The 15,900-nt window shown below is 42.1% G+C and overlaps 1 protein-coding gene across 1 annotated transcript in view; it reads left to right on the top strand.

Annotated features, from left to right (window-relative positions):
* The first annotated feature begins 577 nt into the window (after window positions 1-577).
* Window positions 578-15,900, top strand: part of LOC143001586 (adhesion G protein-coupled receptor D2) — a 63,916-nt gene continuing 48,593 nt past the window's right edge. Inside the window, exons 1-18 of the mRNA XM_076151234.1 lie at window positions 578-611; window positions 2,863-3,090; window positions 3,411-4,052; window positions 4,785-4,979; window positions 5,110-5,183; window positions 5,462-5,761; window positions 5,981-6,092; window positions 6,292-6,438; window positions 6,723-6,828; window positions 7,090-7,201; window positions 8,482-8,537; window positions 8,869-8,995; window positions 9,648-9,751; window positions 11,796-11,898; window positions 12,951-13,104; window positions 13,270-13,403; window positions 13,644-13,759; window positions 14,898-15,018. Of these exons, the coding sequence (XP_076007349.1) occupies window positions 578-611; window positions 2,863-3,090; window positions 3,411-4,052; window positions 4,785-4,979; window positions 5,110-5,183; window positions 5,462-5,761; window positions 5,981-6,092; window positions 6,292-6,438; window positions 6,723-6,828; window positions 7,090-7,201; window positions 8,482-8,537; window positions 8,869-8,995; window positions 9,648-9,751; window positions 11,796-11,898; window positions 12,951-13,104; window positions 13,270-13,403; window positions 13,644-13,759; window positions 14,898-15,018 (2,865 nt within the window). The remainder of the gene's footprint in view (window positions 612-2,862; window positions 3,091-3,410; window positions 4,053-4,784; window positions 4,980-5,109; window positions 5,184-5,461; window positions 5,762-5,980; window positions 6,093-6,291; window positions 6,439-6,722; window positions 6,829-7,089; window positions 7,202-8,481; window positions 8,538-8,868; window positions 8,996-9,647; window positions 9,752-11,795; window positions 11,899-12,950; window positions 13,105-13,269; window positions 13,404-13,643; window positions 13,760-14,897; window positions 15,019-15,900) is intronic.

Here is a 15,900-nt window from a genome sequence, read left to right as displayed (position 1 = left end):
CTCCTCCCTGCAGCCTCCGCGGGCTCAGCTGCGCTCCTCAGGCGGAGGAGAAAAGACGAAATACCATCTAATAAACTCCAGAGTTCCACCGTGAGCTTCCCTGTTACCGCGGCGAGCTTTGTTTCGAATGCTGCTCCCAAACACACGACGCGACTGGAATGAAAAGACGCGTAAAAAGTTTATAAGAAGACGAATAATTCAGGTATGAATTCACTCCTTTCATCGATTCTTTGCTCATTTGAAGCGCCGCGCGTTGTGTTTTGATATTGTGACTCTCCATTGCTAAGCTAACAAAGTTGTTTATTTTAGGATGCGCTGGTTATTGTTCATCAAATTAGTCTTTCTTGTAAGTACATCTTATTTATATTTCATTTTGTTTCCTCTTTTGCTGGGTATTTCAGCCTAAACATACATTTATTTCATTCATATTTACGATAAACTTGCTTCCCTAAATGCACCATGTCTTTCACACGCTTTTGTTATAAAGGTGAAATGGTTGCATTATTTTTATACTTAATTTGAATTGTATTATCATGATATGTTACTATATTACTAACCGGAGCACTTGTTGCTAATTATGTTACAGGTTTGGTTTCACAGTTATATATCAGGTGAGTCACCTTTCACATTTTCCTCCACTTAAACAGCAGACATTTAAGGTGGAATTGAAATATAAACTGTATAAAGGTTTACCACAGGTGGTTCTATAAGGAGGCTGGTTTTTTACTTCTTCTAATGTGTGTCTTGGTCATGATTTGAGAATATTCTTTTACTGAGGATGTTTTAAAGAGAATTGGCGATCATCCCGTTCTCCTCCTTGCTAAAGTTTAGATTATGGGGAAACAGTAACTGGTGAAGAATGTGGCGAGCTGTAAACTCCAAATTTGAGCTTTCACGCTAAATGCTTGCGTGGAAAGGGGCGGTTATTGTTCCATCGTCAGCGGGTACTGCAGAGGTCAATGGCGGAAAGGTCACAGGCTTGTTTCCATTCACCTTTATACTTCAGTATCTTCTTGAAGACACTAAGGGAGATTTCATGATGGAAGTGTTATTGTTGTAGAAATGACAGTTATTGCAAACTAATGGCCTGCGTGGGATTGTGTGTGCTTTGTGTTGTGATTACCTCCAGTGTTTTCAACCCCACCCGCCAATTCAAACAGTAAAAAGCATTCTTCAGATGGTGTTGGATGTCTGGCATGAGCTCATTAGTCTTCCCATCACAGTAAATGAGTGTGTGAGTCATATGAATGGTTGTGTTTTGCAGTGGTTGGAATCAAAGCCACAGCTGTGCCAAAAAGTGCAAACATCAAAACACAAGTTAAGTGTGTCGGGAAAATAAGTTTTAAGGCCATCGCTAACTCACACAAAGAGAGGGAGAGAGCTGTGTGTGTGTGTGGGTGGTATGGACTTTCATGCTACAGTACCGCTGAGCTCTGGTTTTATGCTCAGATGATGTGCTGTAAACACGCCTGGGACATCAGAACTCCCCAGAAAGTCGAGGTTTAGTTGCCGTATCCCTTGTCTCCATCAAAGCCAAGCTCATAAAAGTGATGTACATCGAGGCAAAATGTATTAGAATGATGTAAGGACTGAGGGAAATGTGCATGGCAATCCTGACTTAATCATATCAATTACATCCAAAACTATCAGACTTAATAACACGGTTGACCCTGTTTGATTTCACTTGATCAAACAGCAGAACAAGTTTGCATCTTTTGATACTGAATCTCCATACATGAACTCCCCTCACAGTAGCAACTTTATTCATTCCTCGCAAACATTCTGTTGTGGTAACTGAACAGCTGACGGTGTATTTCTCACCGCAGTGATTTGTGAGAACACACACACCGCTGCCGCGTTACCGGTCATTTGTGCTTGTTTGCTGGCATCAAAGCCGCGGCCTGAAACTCTGCCCGCTCTGTCGTAAAAAGAATAGGAACGTCAATGAGCTGTTTGATGTGAATTGTAACAGTTAATGTTTTCACCACACATAATAGTCCTCCATCCAGCATGCGGTTTGGATTTCTCTCCGCCTTTTCCCTCTCATTAAATTCTTACACTGCTGAGATCATGTCCAATAGAGGCTGTTAGTTGATTAACCTGACGTCTTTGCTTTATTGTAGTCTAATTTTAGTGAGTGTAATGAGCTCTGGCAGAGTTGGATTGTCAGTTTTAGTTTTTGGGGTGAGGAGGGAGTGACTGAGTAGGGAACCTGTCTACACTCATTCCCAAACATCGCTTCAAATGACAGTCAGTCATTGACAGGCCACAGTCACGGGTACATATCATCTTTCACCAGCCACACCATTACACAAAGTTAATCTGATGGTTGGAAAGGAAAAGGGCCTCCAAGCAAAGGCTGGGATCATTGACACTATACCACAAGTCAAGTTTACAGCAAACATGGCGAAGATCCATAGGTCAACAATTTGTTAAACCAGTCTAGTAGATCCTGCATCCTACATTCTTAAAAAACGAATATAATAATACCTCCACCAAGGCCCAATGGTCATCCAAATTCAGTGTGGTTCTTTCACTAAATGATGGATTTAGATTCTGCATCCATAGTTAGGTAGTCTGCTGTTTTGTTTGTTGCATAGGTAGTGGGTGCACATGTCCACCAAGTTTGGTTACAGTAGACTAATTCATTCATGAGATACTATTACTTTGGAAGAATGAGCCACGCCCACTCACATTTGGCAGCTAATTATAGAAAAAAGTTAACAATTGACCAACAACTGTATGGGGATGGGGATGGACCCAAGGTGTTCACTTGATAAGTGCGAAAACGAATGATCTAATGTTATCCAAGTTTAACTCAAATCTTTCTCTCTTTCTTTGTCATTTCTGTTTCGGGAACAGCCTTTACACTGGAGAGCAGGACATTATTTACATATGATGAGTCCTATTATGAGTATGTGCCAGATGGGCTGCAGTGGAGCAGAGCAGGGCAGCTGTGCAACCAGCGTTCAGGGGCCTTAGCCACGGTCTCCAGCCCTGCAGAGAGGCAAGAGCTGACCAGCTTTCTACAGTCCCTGAACATCTCACAGCCCGTGTGGATTGCCAGGAAAGTCACGACCCATCTGAAAAGTAGGTTCCGACACTTTTTATTGACATGTCAGCGCCTCCTGTTTGAAACAGTAGGCTCATTGTATTTCTTGTCCAAGAGGCCTTTCATTCAACCTGCTCACCAATTTATGAAAATATGGGAAAGAGAATATAAAATAAGACTGACGACACTGCTGTTCAATACTTGTAATCCCAGTGAATAAATGTTTCCTTAGTGTTTACAGTTTGAATTGAAATATTAAGCGGAACATCATGATTAGGATCCATCTTTTCCTAGAGCTGTGCCAGGTTTTTTGCCTTTTAATAGTAATGTCTTCCTCTCTTTGTGTGGGGTGAAAAAGGTTCCCCCAAGACCCTAATATTGGAGTTCACTGGGCGCTCCGACAGGAAGAACGCTCGCCTCTTGTACAAGTTCCCCTCCATGGGCTCGGTGACCGTTTGCACCCGTCTCCGCTTCAATCGAAGCTGCTTGGGAATTTCCACCATCTTCTCTTATTCCATCCAGTCATACATTAATGAGTTCCAGCTCCGTGCGAGCCTGATCCAGGGTAGGCCTGTGCAATTGGCTCTGCTCGTCCACGGCACTCACGGGCCTTACCACGAAGCCTTCGATCACGACGGCTCCTGGCACTCCGTCTGCGTTTCCTGGAGCCAAACCGGAGGACGCTGGATGCTGTTTACTGACGGCCACTTGGTCTCCAGCGGCGATGGCCTACACAGCTCTGACAGGATTGGCCCGGATGGCCTTTTCATCATCGGACAGGAACAGGACACCTTTGGGGGCTCGTTTAAAAAAGATGAGTCGTTCTCAGGGAGCATCACGGAGCTGCACATTTGGGAGCGGGCCCTAAACAGCAGTGAAATTCACACCATGGAAAAAGAGTGCTCACCCATTCCCTCTAGGCTTGTGTTCAAGTGGAGCAAGGAGACTATGGAAATAGAGTCCTCCGTTATGAGCCTGTGGAGAGACAGCCCATGTCAAGGTACATTAGTCAAGAGGCCGCAAAGGGACAGGAGAAAGATGCTAAAGGTTTAATGAATTCAGACTTTTTAGCCAACAATTTGCTGAAAAAACGTGGATTAACACCGGAGAAGACAATTGATTCAAAATCTCAAGCAAGGTCGGGTGTTATAGTTTTTCGTAATGGGCGACCAAGTTGTAAAAAGTTGGCAACCGCTGAGGCTTTTAACTGTAAATGCTTCATGGCTTACATCATTCAGACTCCCACCCTTCAAAACAAACTTCTCCTGTTCTGACATCATGGTCCCCAGTGAGCAATGAAAGGCTCAAACTCTCACTCTGTACATGTAGAGCAGATGGTAAACATGCACTCCTTCAGTGATTTGCTCTTTTTAGGAGCGAATAAACTGAAATGTTGCTGTTAATTGCCGAACTGGATGTTATGGGGACTATCTATCTAACAGGGTTCTAACCACCAGACTGTCCCTGCTAGCCTGTCAGAGTACTTTCCTTTAAACGGTTTCATCAGGCCATTTTGGAATTAAGGGCTTTTAACTGCTACTGTTACTGTCCTACCAAAGGATTGATCCATGCAGCCAGTAATTAACCATCGACATCAGCAAGTTTATTAGCTGTAGCATTAACCATCAAACTGTAACTGGGTGTGAAATGTGTGTGTGTATGTCAAGATGCTTCCTTCTGTAATTTTCAAGCAGTTAAGTTTGAAAGTAACCCTCACAATTTCCCTTCCCAGGTAACATCACTGTGTTAGTAAACTCTTTTCTGCATTCCCCGCTGGATGAAAACGCTTTGCTGAATCAGAACCTTTCCTTTGTGCTGGACACCATCCGCCAGGATGTGGAGTGCATGACCTTTGACCCTGTTAACAGGACCTGCAGTCCAGACAGTTGTGAATCCATCAGAGGGGCTGTCTGCCAGTTTAAAAAAGGTGATGGCAGAAAAGGCATTGGAATTTTGTGTTAGAAACTTCCTATTCTATGTATTAAAGTATAAGTAAGTATAACAATGGTTTTCACATTGCACTCATGGGTTTGGTTTCTCTCTGTGTTTGACTGCAGAAGGACTGGACGTCTTTAGCTTCCCAAAAACACAGATCTTCAACAGACTGAGCAAGGATCCTTTGGCCAAAGCTGTGAGTTAGACAGTTGCATAATTTCTCTCTCTCTTGCTCTCTCTATTTTTTTTCTCTCTTTTTTCTCTTGCTTGCTCTTACAGACATCATCAGCTAATCCATATTGACATAACTGGCTTCTCTACAAAGAACTTAATTTTAACTGGCTGAGTGGCTAACTACTCAAAGCTTTAATGTTGTTAATTTAATGTTGAGTCACAAAGGGTGGAAAGCAGCGACCCTTTTTCCAGGTTAATGTATACACAGTAGTGATCTTTGTCTGCCCACATCATCCTCAGGTGATGGAGGAGCTGAGCATCAACATGTCCTGGGACAGAGACCTGGCCTTGATGCAGCACCTGACCCAGGCCGTGCTGCAGATGCTGGAGGCTGGCGGCCCGAACCTCCTGACCTCCAGCGATGTCCTGTACCTCTCACAGATGATGGAGCTGAACCCGACCGCCCCGGTGAACAACCATACCGCCAGCAGTGACGCAGCAGAGATCATGGTGTCGGTTGCTACCGACTACTTGAATCTGGCCAGTTTGATGCTAGAGCCTCACATGGCTGCACAGTGGATGGGCCAAACTGAGGATGGGGTGAGGATGATGTGTGTGTATATATTTTAGTATTTTGTCCTCTAGATTTGAGTTATTGATAGGAGTTGTGGCACAGATTCTTTTGTGTTTTCTCCTGTGTCTTAATATCATATTTTTAAATAATCTAATGAAGCCTACGGTCAAGATCCTATGTTAGTGTCCAGGTCCTAGTAAATGTAAGTCTGCTTTCTTCCTGGTTGTTGTGTGTTTGTTGAACAGGTCCGTGTGGGTCCATTCAATATTGTGAAGAGCATTGACAGTCTCACTGAAGCTCTCGCAGACATGCTTTCCGTTGAGGGAAGGGGCTTCACTTTGTCTACCAAGAATATAGGTAATTAATACTCCAACAATACCTAAAGAATTCCAATTTATATATATTGTCTTTTAACTTTTCTCAGTTATCTACTGTACATTTATCTTCCAAAATCATTCATCCAGCTACAGAGCTTTTGGTCAGTTTGATTTGATTTGATTGTGATTATTAGTATTTTTTTTTCATGTCTGTATTTCTGTGCTGTCTCTGTGTCCAGATGTGTACATGGAGTGGCAGAGGCTGTCTGAAATGAGCCACAGTCGAGTCTTCAAGCCGTCAGCGTTCGGCTCTCACACAGCCAGCAGCAGCGGTCAGGATGCGCTGCTTATCTCTGACACTGAGCTTCAGAGGATACACACACTTGGTAGGTTATACACACACACACTTTCATCCCAAAGGAGAGAACCGGATCACAGCTCAGCACAGGCCAACAAAAGAGCAAGTCCAGCTGCTCTACTAGTAGTTATGAAGGTCAGACACACAGATGAGCTCAGTTGTATTAGGCTCAGTAGTTTGATTGTTCACAGTACTTAAAGCTTACAAGTAGTCCAAGTATTGTTGTTAAAGTGGATGTCTTTGAAGGTTTATGATCCCATGTACTATACACACTTACAACCATTAATCAACATTTTTGTTTCTGTCCATCAGGATATGAGGAAGTGATGTTTATTCACACACACTACAGCCGACTGAGTGAGATTGTGTCTGGAGCAGCACAGGAGCCTCCGCTGAATCTCCAAGGGAAAGTCAAAAGGTTTGTTATATTTTCCTCTCTTCTGTTCTAACCCAAATGATGCTGAGTCGGATATGGAGTCAAATCAGACGGATGATCAGCTATATGACAAAGAAACACAAACAAGTCAGATAACAAATTCAATGACTCAAAAATGGAGTGTCCGATCATAAACAAACCAAGAGAAAATTCAAATGTAAGAGCTGAAATTTATTGTAATTAGACCTTTTTTTCTGACTTACAATTTATTCATGTATCCATAAGCATTATCTGCTTTCCCAGCATTCACCCCGGCAACCTGGCCTCTGCTGTCATATCAGCCACTGTCCGCGATGCCACCACAGGCAGAAGCATCCCTGTGGCCGTCCAGTACACCCTGTCTTCATCGCACGTGGTACAGTCCTCCGGTCGGGTCTTGTCAAAGCTGTTTGTGTGAATAACATGGTGGTACAGTCTGAAGTGATGTAGAATAACAAACCGACTTTATAATCACCGTGAAAATTCCTCCTCCGTGTCCAGAACAACCCTGTTTGCATGATTTCTCCCTCTGTCCGCCACACATAGTACAGCCCTCCCCTGCATACCCTCCATGCCTGAGCTGCTACGTAACGTACGGGTTGGGTCCAACCCAAGCAATATATTGTATGATTTGGATGACTTTGAGGTTTACGCTGCTCAAAATGTCCATCTTAATGATTCATTTAATCTCGTGTTGAGTTATTCAATTATGTGTTTCAGAAAACAAGTCAAAGTCAAGTCAAAATGAAAAGCCAGTGGAAACGTGTAGGGTTCACAGGTTGTGCCAGTGTTTCCAGTCATTTTCAGCAAAGTTGTGACTGGAGCATTTCCATTTAATCCGAGCACCCCAGGGGGAACATGGGCGTGTGTCAGAACACTCTCCTTTCTCTGAACTGCAACAACCCAATGTGGAAACATGACATGACAACAAATTCTTTCCTAGATACACAGACTAGAAAACAAATGTGTCTGAACAGTGTCTGAACAGTGTGAGCTAAAGGAAGGACACTAATAATAATAAATTAGGAGAACGATTATTATGTAGACATTGTGACTGTGAAGACCAAGTTAAGACCAACAAAGACTTGTTTGTCATTCATCTTTGACATGAAACATATTTGTTTCCATTGCAGAACAACAGAACAGAGCAGCCAGGATGTTCCTCTGGCCTTTTTCACTTGTTTTTTTTGTCAGAACATCCCATTTTGTATTTTATCTCAGCTTGCTCCGCGTCTTTGAGATATTGTACGTGATATTGGGCTATACAAACAAAGTTCACCTGACTTGACTTGACAAGATGAACTCACTCATTGAGATGGACACTTTTTGCAGTGTAGCTTTGACTTGTCCGCAAACCACCAGAGCTTTAAAACATTCAGTTCTGGCTCGAGCTGTGATTCATGTAATTTGGCGCACATTAAGATGAGTGCTTTGAGAATAGCAGTTGTGTAATGATTCAGGAAACGTGTACACTCTTTGTATGACTGACCACATAGAGGGTATCCACTATCCAGATCTTTGTTTTCACATTTTATGAATTATCTGGAGTTTTTGTCACTGGCCTTTGTCTCTGTTGCTTTTGTTTTTTTGTAAATCCAAACTAATGTAGTGAGTGAGACGAAGACGAAGAGAGAAATCACATGTTTCTGTTTCTAGGTGGAGTATTCACAGCGAGTTACGCCTGTTTGTGCTTTTTGGAATTTCAGCTTGATGTAAGTTTGACCAACAGCACAAATCAATAATCATTATCATCAATGAAGAGATTTCCACATGGTTTACATTCATTCTAGGTTATTTAGGAATCCCCCTACAAATGAAGAAGAATTGTTCATATTCAATTAAGTACGCTGGTTTACAGGTAGTGTGTGTGTGTGTGTGTGTGTGTGTGTGTGTGTGTGTGTGTGTGTGTGTGTGTGTGTGTGTGTGTGTGTGTGTGTGTGTGTGTGTGTGTGTGTGTGTGTGTGTGTGTGTGTGTGTGTGTGTGTGTGTGTGTGTGTGTGTGTGTGTGTGTGTGTGTGTGTGTGTGTGTGTGGTGCTGTGCAGGTGTGATCACGCCAGTAGCTGGTCCACTGATGGTTGCATGGTGACTGTTGCGGCCTCTGATGTCATTTCTTGCCTATGTAACCACACCACAAACTATGCCGTGCTGATGAATTACCTGGAATCAAAGGTAAGACATTTGGTGATACACTCCCTTGATTCACAGGTTTAAAAAATGTAGAAAAACTAAATCCGACATCCTATTGAAGTAGTTTTATATGTATATGTGCTTCACGAAGTTATGATTTGTGTCACAACTTGTGTAAGTTTTACTATCTCAGTGCAGAATAGCAGAAAAAATACAAGTAAATACAATTACAACTGTAACTGTTTAAATTTGAGAACTTTATACTTCTAGATCATTCAGGGCACTAATTAGTAAACATAAATAAAGAGGCAAAGAAAGCCTGTACTGTATGTTGGATGTGGATAGACTTGCAGTTCAAATTTTAAACAGCAGGTGTCACTCTTAGTGTGTGGAAAAATGCAGCTGGCGAACAGTAGCTCAGGAATTCAATCAAAAACACATAAGAAGTTAAAAACCAGCAACCTGTCATTATGCATTCTGATAGCGATTTTTCAGGTAGGATCTTAGTGTTTTTGACCGGACATCAGATAGAAAAAAAAAACTTAAAACCAAAACATGACATTATTCCAGGTCTATTATTTTCCTGAAAGTCTGTGTTCTCTCTCTCTCTCTCTCTCTCTCTCTCTCTCTCTCTCTCTCTCTTCGCTCTCTCTCTCTCTCTATGTGTGTGTTGGTCAACTCTCTGCCCTCTCAGTGGAGTCCTGAGGAAGAGCTGATTTTAACCAAACTGACGTTCATCGGCTCTGGGGCGTCTCTGTGTGCACTCGTGGTGACCTTGATGCTCTTCACCGTGCTGGAGTGAGTAGGGGATTGTGCCGTTGTTGTTGTTTTTTTAACCCAGTACATACAAATCTTTACGATGCTGCATACGTTTCTGTCTGCAAACCCACCACAAAGATATTTATAACCAATCACCAAGAGCATTTCCTACAGAACAGCAACAGTTTGTATATGTTGGTGTAAAAATAAATACACATTATGTACTATTGCATCAGAAATAGCAACAAAAATGTCTGCTACATATACCTTACATACACAAGAGAGGTTTAGTGCTGAAGATGGCTGTATCTTGTATCTTGTTGAATGTTCATAACTTTTGATAAAAACGAAGGTATTCAAATTTAGTCTTGACAGGGTAGAACAACTTAACAGACTATAATGAAATCCGCCGGAGGAATAGATTTAATAAAAAATCTCCCAAGCATCGCTGTGTAGAATCAGACAACTCAATCATACTCCCATAAACATCTACGGGCAATTTAGAGTTTCCAATTCACTGTGGCAGCATGTCTTCAGAGGTGGGAGGTAACCAGATTACCCAGAGGGAACACAAGCAGAGACAGAGAGAGAACATGCAAATGCCTCCTATTCACCAGCGTGGGATCATTTCCTTTGGTGTATTTCTCCACTGGTCGAGGTTGGAATCAACAAAATCCATAGATATCGGCCTGCCCCTCTGCTTCACACCGCTTTGTTAGAGGAATACAAAGAAATAGCAGGCAAAGCTGAAGTGAAACTCTTAACTCGTGCTTTCCTGTATAACTCATAAGGTTCGCTTGATGACAAAGAGGAGAAGAGTAAACCTGCCTGATCCTGCGGTGGAGTTTGATGTGAGGCTGTCTGCTGTGTACTATAAAGAGAGAGATAACCACACTTATTGGCACTGTAGTCTCTGGAGCTCTGTTCCTAAGACTACTCTGAGTATTGATCAGTGCTAATCCAGTAATTAGTGTTGTCTACATGCGAGTCCACTCGGAAGGTTTATGGCGGCATTTTGCAGCTGTTAATTAACATTAGGGTCACTGAGGGATCCCGATCAGCTGGAGCGGAGCCGCCCCTGACGATTTACGGCTGACCTGAATCAAAGAGAGCAGCCATGCATTCCACACAAACGCTGGTGTATGATGGGCCTGCGCGTATACTTAAATATACAAATACACACCCGCACACAAACACACAAAGAGGTACGGGCGTCTATAGCTGAACCTATAATCACCCGTGGAATTATGGCGTCCACGAGCAGTGATGCAGATATGAAATGAGACTAAATAGGCTGAATCCATCAGGAAGTAATGAGAGGCTCTTCAGTTCATTTGCTTCACGAAAACCAGCTTCAGTCTTCCGGTTCATTCACTTAGAACTGGAAACATTGAGATGATACTGATCCCATGTGTAGACTCATGTGTTTCCATTTCCAAACTCAATTCCTCATGAGCTCTAAGTATCTAAGAATCCAGATAGTACAATTAATGATATGAAATGGATCTAAGTTGGTCTTGTAAAACATGCAGTCTGCTTCGGGACACATCTAATCTTAAAACCAATGATAGAATAGGAAAAGAATAAACCAAAGCAAACAAAGCGAATCTAAATCAACATTATAGCTAAATTATTCGGGCCTGTAAGAAGGCGAGTCAATTTATTTCAAACATATCAAAAGTGAAATCATGTGAGTGTGAAGATGCGTCTTGGTGGGCATAAGACTGTGTATCCTTTTCATTCTCGAGTGTGTAATTAATGTTTATGCTCATTGAATCCATTAATGGCTTCGGCATTTACTTTGTTTGCTGTTTCAATGAAGAGCACTTACAGCTCAGCAAAACCAAGTCATTATCAGCCTTCGATATTACTTATTTAAATACTTAAATGAAGGGTTACATTCTAAATGCTCTTAAAAATCATTACCTGAAATTCAGCATTCAATGGCTTTTTCAATATACTGTGTATACTAAGTAAATGTTTTTATCTTTTCTAAATGAAACCCGTATTCCATTCGAATGCTTTTGAAAGGTTCACTTTCGTCTCATTTTACATCATGACCTCTTCTCTTTTCTCTTAACAGCATCCCCAAATCTGACAGGACGTCCATTCATAAGAACCTGTTTGTTGCTCTCACCTGCGCTCAGGTAGTTCTACTCTGCAGCGGCTCAGCCATCCACAACAAGGTACAGACCGGCTAACGTACTGAATCTGCTTTCATTTACGGGTACAGTACTTGCACGGTAGACAAAGGCAAAAATAAAGTAATTTTCTTATCAGTTTTAAGTGTGAATCATGGTTCTAAACATCTACTGAAACATCTACTTTCCATGTGGTTCTCATTGGCCCACTATCCATGCTCTGTGAAGCTATTATTTCTCTCCCTTTCCACTCCTATCAGACTCGAAGCCACAGAACTGTGTTCTTAACAGTCGCTTTAATGGGATTTGAAATCCGAAGCTGTGATGAGGTTACCACTAAAACAAATGCTTTGGCATTAAATGTGACATAAGTGACCACTAATGTCGTATCCATCAGCCAGAACACATGGCTCAGTCTCTCAGTGGTCACTCAATGGCCTGTAGTTGGTTTGACCCCTGGTCCTTTGACCTCAGGTCATGTCAGGGGGGGCGGGGCTTCACCCTTGGTGGTTAAAGGCTGCTTTTTGGAAATTCATCAAAGTGTTTCATTAGTATATACAGACTTACCTATAATCAGCAAGGGGTTGTTTTTATTTCTACTAACATTTGTGTTTTAGGCTTTTAACAGATGTTCCATAGCAGTTTACAGTCATTTAAATGTTTGTTGATTCTCCATAATGTTTGGTATCCACATCTATATGATCTCAAAGCACTCTTCTGCACCAACGAACACACACATCAACAGCAGTCATGCTGATTAGTTTATCCTGGTCATGCTGATTAGTTTATCCTGGTCATCTTTACACAATTTTGAACTAAATCTCAAGTGAATTCTGATCTCTTGTTGCAGGTCTGTTTTGTGACATTAAGCCATAATGATAAATAACCATATTTCCAGTGGGGACATGTATACTTGTAATGCATTTCCTTTACCTGTCACCAGTAATGTCATTATCCTGTGATTACTCCTTCCTTACTTCCACCTGCTGGCTTGTTATGTTTGTGATCCAAAGCCTCTCGTATTGTTTGCTCCCATTGTGCATCATTCAGGAGGTGAACTGTAACACGCCTCCTTGTCCTTGTCGGTGCATTGCTAGGTGGCGTGTACGCTGGTGGCGGCGCTGCTCCATCTCTTCTTCATGGCGGCTTTCAGCTGGATGCTGGTGGAGGGTCTGCTGCTGTGGAGCAAGGTGGTCGCTGTCAACTTGAGCGAAGACAGACACATGAAGTATTACTATCTCATCGGCTGGGGTAATATGACCTGACAGAATATATATCTCTTGAACTTAAAATGAGTTTTATTTCCCTCATGATGGTTGTTTACTGGAGTTCCCCTTTCCTCAACGCCTCTTCGTCCTCCCGTTTATCCCTCTTACTTATTCTCTTCCTCCTCTGCCTCTTCCTCCTTCCTTACAGGTCTGCCGGTGCTGATAGTCACCATCACCCTCGCATCAGCCTCAGGCAAATACTCTGCTGACGGCCACTGTTGGCTCAGTGTCCAGAACGGCATTATCTGGGGTTTCGCTGGGCCTGTCATCTTCATCATCATGGTCAGCAATAGGAATTGTGTCATTTATAACCCCTTCAATTTTTAAAGTGCAAAAATACAAGGCTCCCTCAGCCTGATGTTTGCACTGTTCTGTACTACTACATGGAATCATATTAGCAGATCTTTGCTGTCTTTTTCCCTCTTGGTAAAGACATGAGAAGCAGTAGAAAGCCAAAGTGTTTTGTTGTGGTACATTTTCCTCTCTACTCTTCTTACTCTTCCATCTTCTCTTCTCTTCCAGGTGAATGTCTTGGTACTGACCAGAGTGGTGGTCATCACCATCTCCACAGCCAAGAGGAGGTCCATCATGCTGGCCATGGGCACAAGTCCTGTAGAACAAGCCTATGAGCAAATCAGGTACCAACCACAGGGAGGCGCCATTTGTCCTTTTTTTCTCTAAAGAGTCACCCAAGCATCAGGCCTTGGAGTAGGCAGGCTGTATTCACTGGACATCAAATAAAAAGCAGTGGGACGATTTGATATTGCACATATCATTTGAAAACACGTATTATTACTGATTATGATTGGATTGCATGAGGCTTGAAGATAGAAAATATGTCAACCTCATGTCATTTTTGAACAAGTTTGTCCTATATTTATTACTGGCCAGTTCACCTCACCACAAAATATGAGGCAGGTCATTGCATATTTATCGTTAATAAACATGAATAATGCATGAAGTATTATTATTATTATTGTGAATGATTTTATAGCTAAAACTGCAATCCAAATGGAGTTTTAATTTCCCCTCATATTGACAATTATGCTGAAAATTAGCCTTTAAATGTTTATGAATGTGTTTATTTAATTGTGTATATACATCCGTCTGTCATTGTTGTCTTTGCTATTGTCATTCATTTTCGACTTTGGCATCAGTGTGACACATTGGAGTGAAACTGCAGGTTTTTGTGTATGATCCAATCAGTGGTAGTCATGTTAAATAGTAAATGATGGTTTACCACCTCAGCCCACCAGGGCTCACAGTAGGCACTCTGTGAAGGTTTTCAAAGCAGGCCTTGAACTATTTGGCACCCCTGGGTGGCAGACGGCTCGGAAACTCAAACACATTCCTCCGCTGAATAAACTAGGGCCCACCACCCGCCATGTCACATACACGAGCACACACACACAGACACACACAGACACACACACACACACAGCTGGTGTGGTTTGGCGGTCACCTGAGCGGGAAGCTAATTCCACTCTAAACAGAATTAAGGTGGATTTAAGGTGGGAAGTTGTCACTCTTTGAGCCTTCCCAGCCGCTCAGTGCTGTATATGGAACAACCAGCCTGCCAAAAGGTTTGGGCCAGAAAGAACCGAAAAGTTGTGAAACCTAGAATGTACAGGATGATGAGAGGGAAGGAGAATTTTCAACTAATGGCTTACATTTGACCAGTAACCCATTCACAAGTCTTTATACAGTATGTATGAATTTGTGCATGCTCCTCTTCTGTTAATCAGCTTATGCATTTCCCTGTGTGTGTGTGTGTAGGGCTGCAGTGAAAGCAGTGCTGGTCCTGCTGCCCATCCTTGGACTGACATGGCTGTGTGGTGTCTTGGTGCCCTTCTCCATCGTCATGGCCTACATTTTCGTACTCCTCAATGCCCTACAGGTACACACACACACACACACACCATAGATACCTCCATCAACTCAGAAAATATCTTATATATTGTTATTCCTTGAAAGTTTGTTTTACAGTAAATCCTTCTTTTAAAAAACTACAAAGTACCCACCAGGTAAAAGTGAAACATTTTCAGCTTCTCAAGTTAAAATATTTAACAACTAAAACAGGCACCACACTAGGAAAAATGGATGTAGAATCAGGCAGTTAAATGCACAGTCGATGCAAATGAAAACAAAATGTAGCTGCACAAAAACAATGTTAGACACAAGGTTGCATCGCGTTATCGCTCTCTTGATTGCCCGATTGTTTTTACTCCTGATACTTTTGATGATGTTGTCAACCTCAGTAAACAAGAGAATAAAGATTTCGGAGTGCCTAAAATAATGTATTTCATGCTCACTGCCTATTTTCAGTTCAAACCCAACTGATAACAAACAACTTTTCCAACCTCCATATGTTCAAAACAGCCATCTTCAGCTGTAATAGAGTCGAGAAGGAAAATTAATTTTAAACTGCCACAGGTTAAACCTCTGATCAAGTTATATAAAGGAAAAACCTCATCAATTTATAGACTTTCACCTGCTTTTTTTTTCTCCGCTGCAAAAACAGAAAGGTTTTCCATTATATATAGTAATTCTGCCCTTCTGACTCGGTGAGGTACGCCGACTGTCAAGGTTTTTATTTGTCAGTGACAAGGCTGAGGCAGAATATGGAGGGAAAAAAGAGCCTCAGTCTGGCTTTAGTAAAGCAGGTGCTAAGGGGGAGTCGATTTGTATAGTCTGAATTTATCTGCTTTATGCTTTCAGAGGTCAACATTATTGTTGTTTGTAGCGTATCAGCGTGGGTTTAGAGCTTTTAGCGCTGAAA

The sequence above is a fragment of the Genypterus blacodes genome, unplaced genomic scaffold (genome assembly GCF_046128005.1).
Source record: "Genypterus blacodes isolate CSIRO-AG114 ecotype Tasmania unplaced genomic scaffold, CSIRO-AGI_Gbla_v1 ptg000054l_1, whole genome shotgun sequence".
NCBI classification, from domain to species: Eukaryota; Metazoa; Chordata; class Actinopteri; order Ophidiiformes; family Ophidiidae; genus Genypterus; species Genypterus blacodes.
The sequence above is the reverse complement of the archived record's forward strand: the minus strand, read 5'-3'. Positions and strand labels throughout refer to the sequence as shown.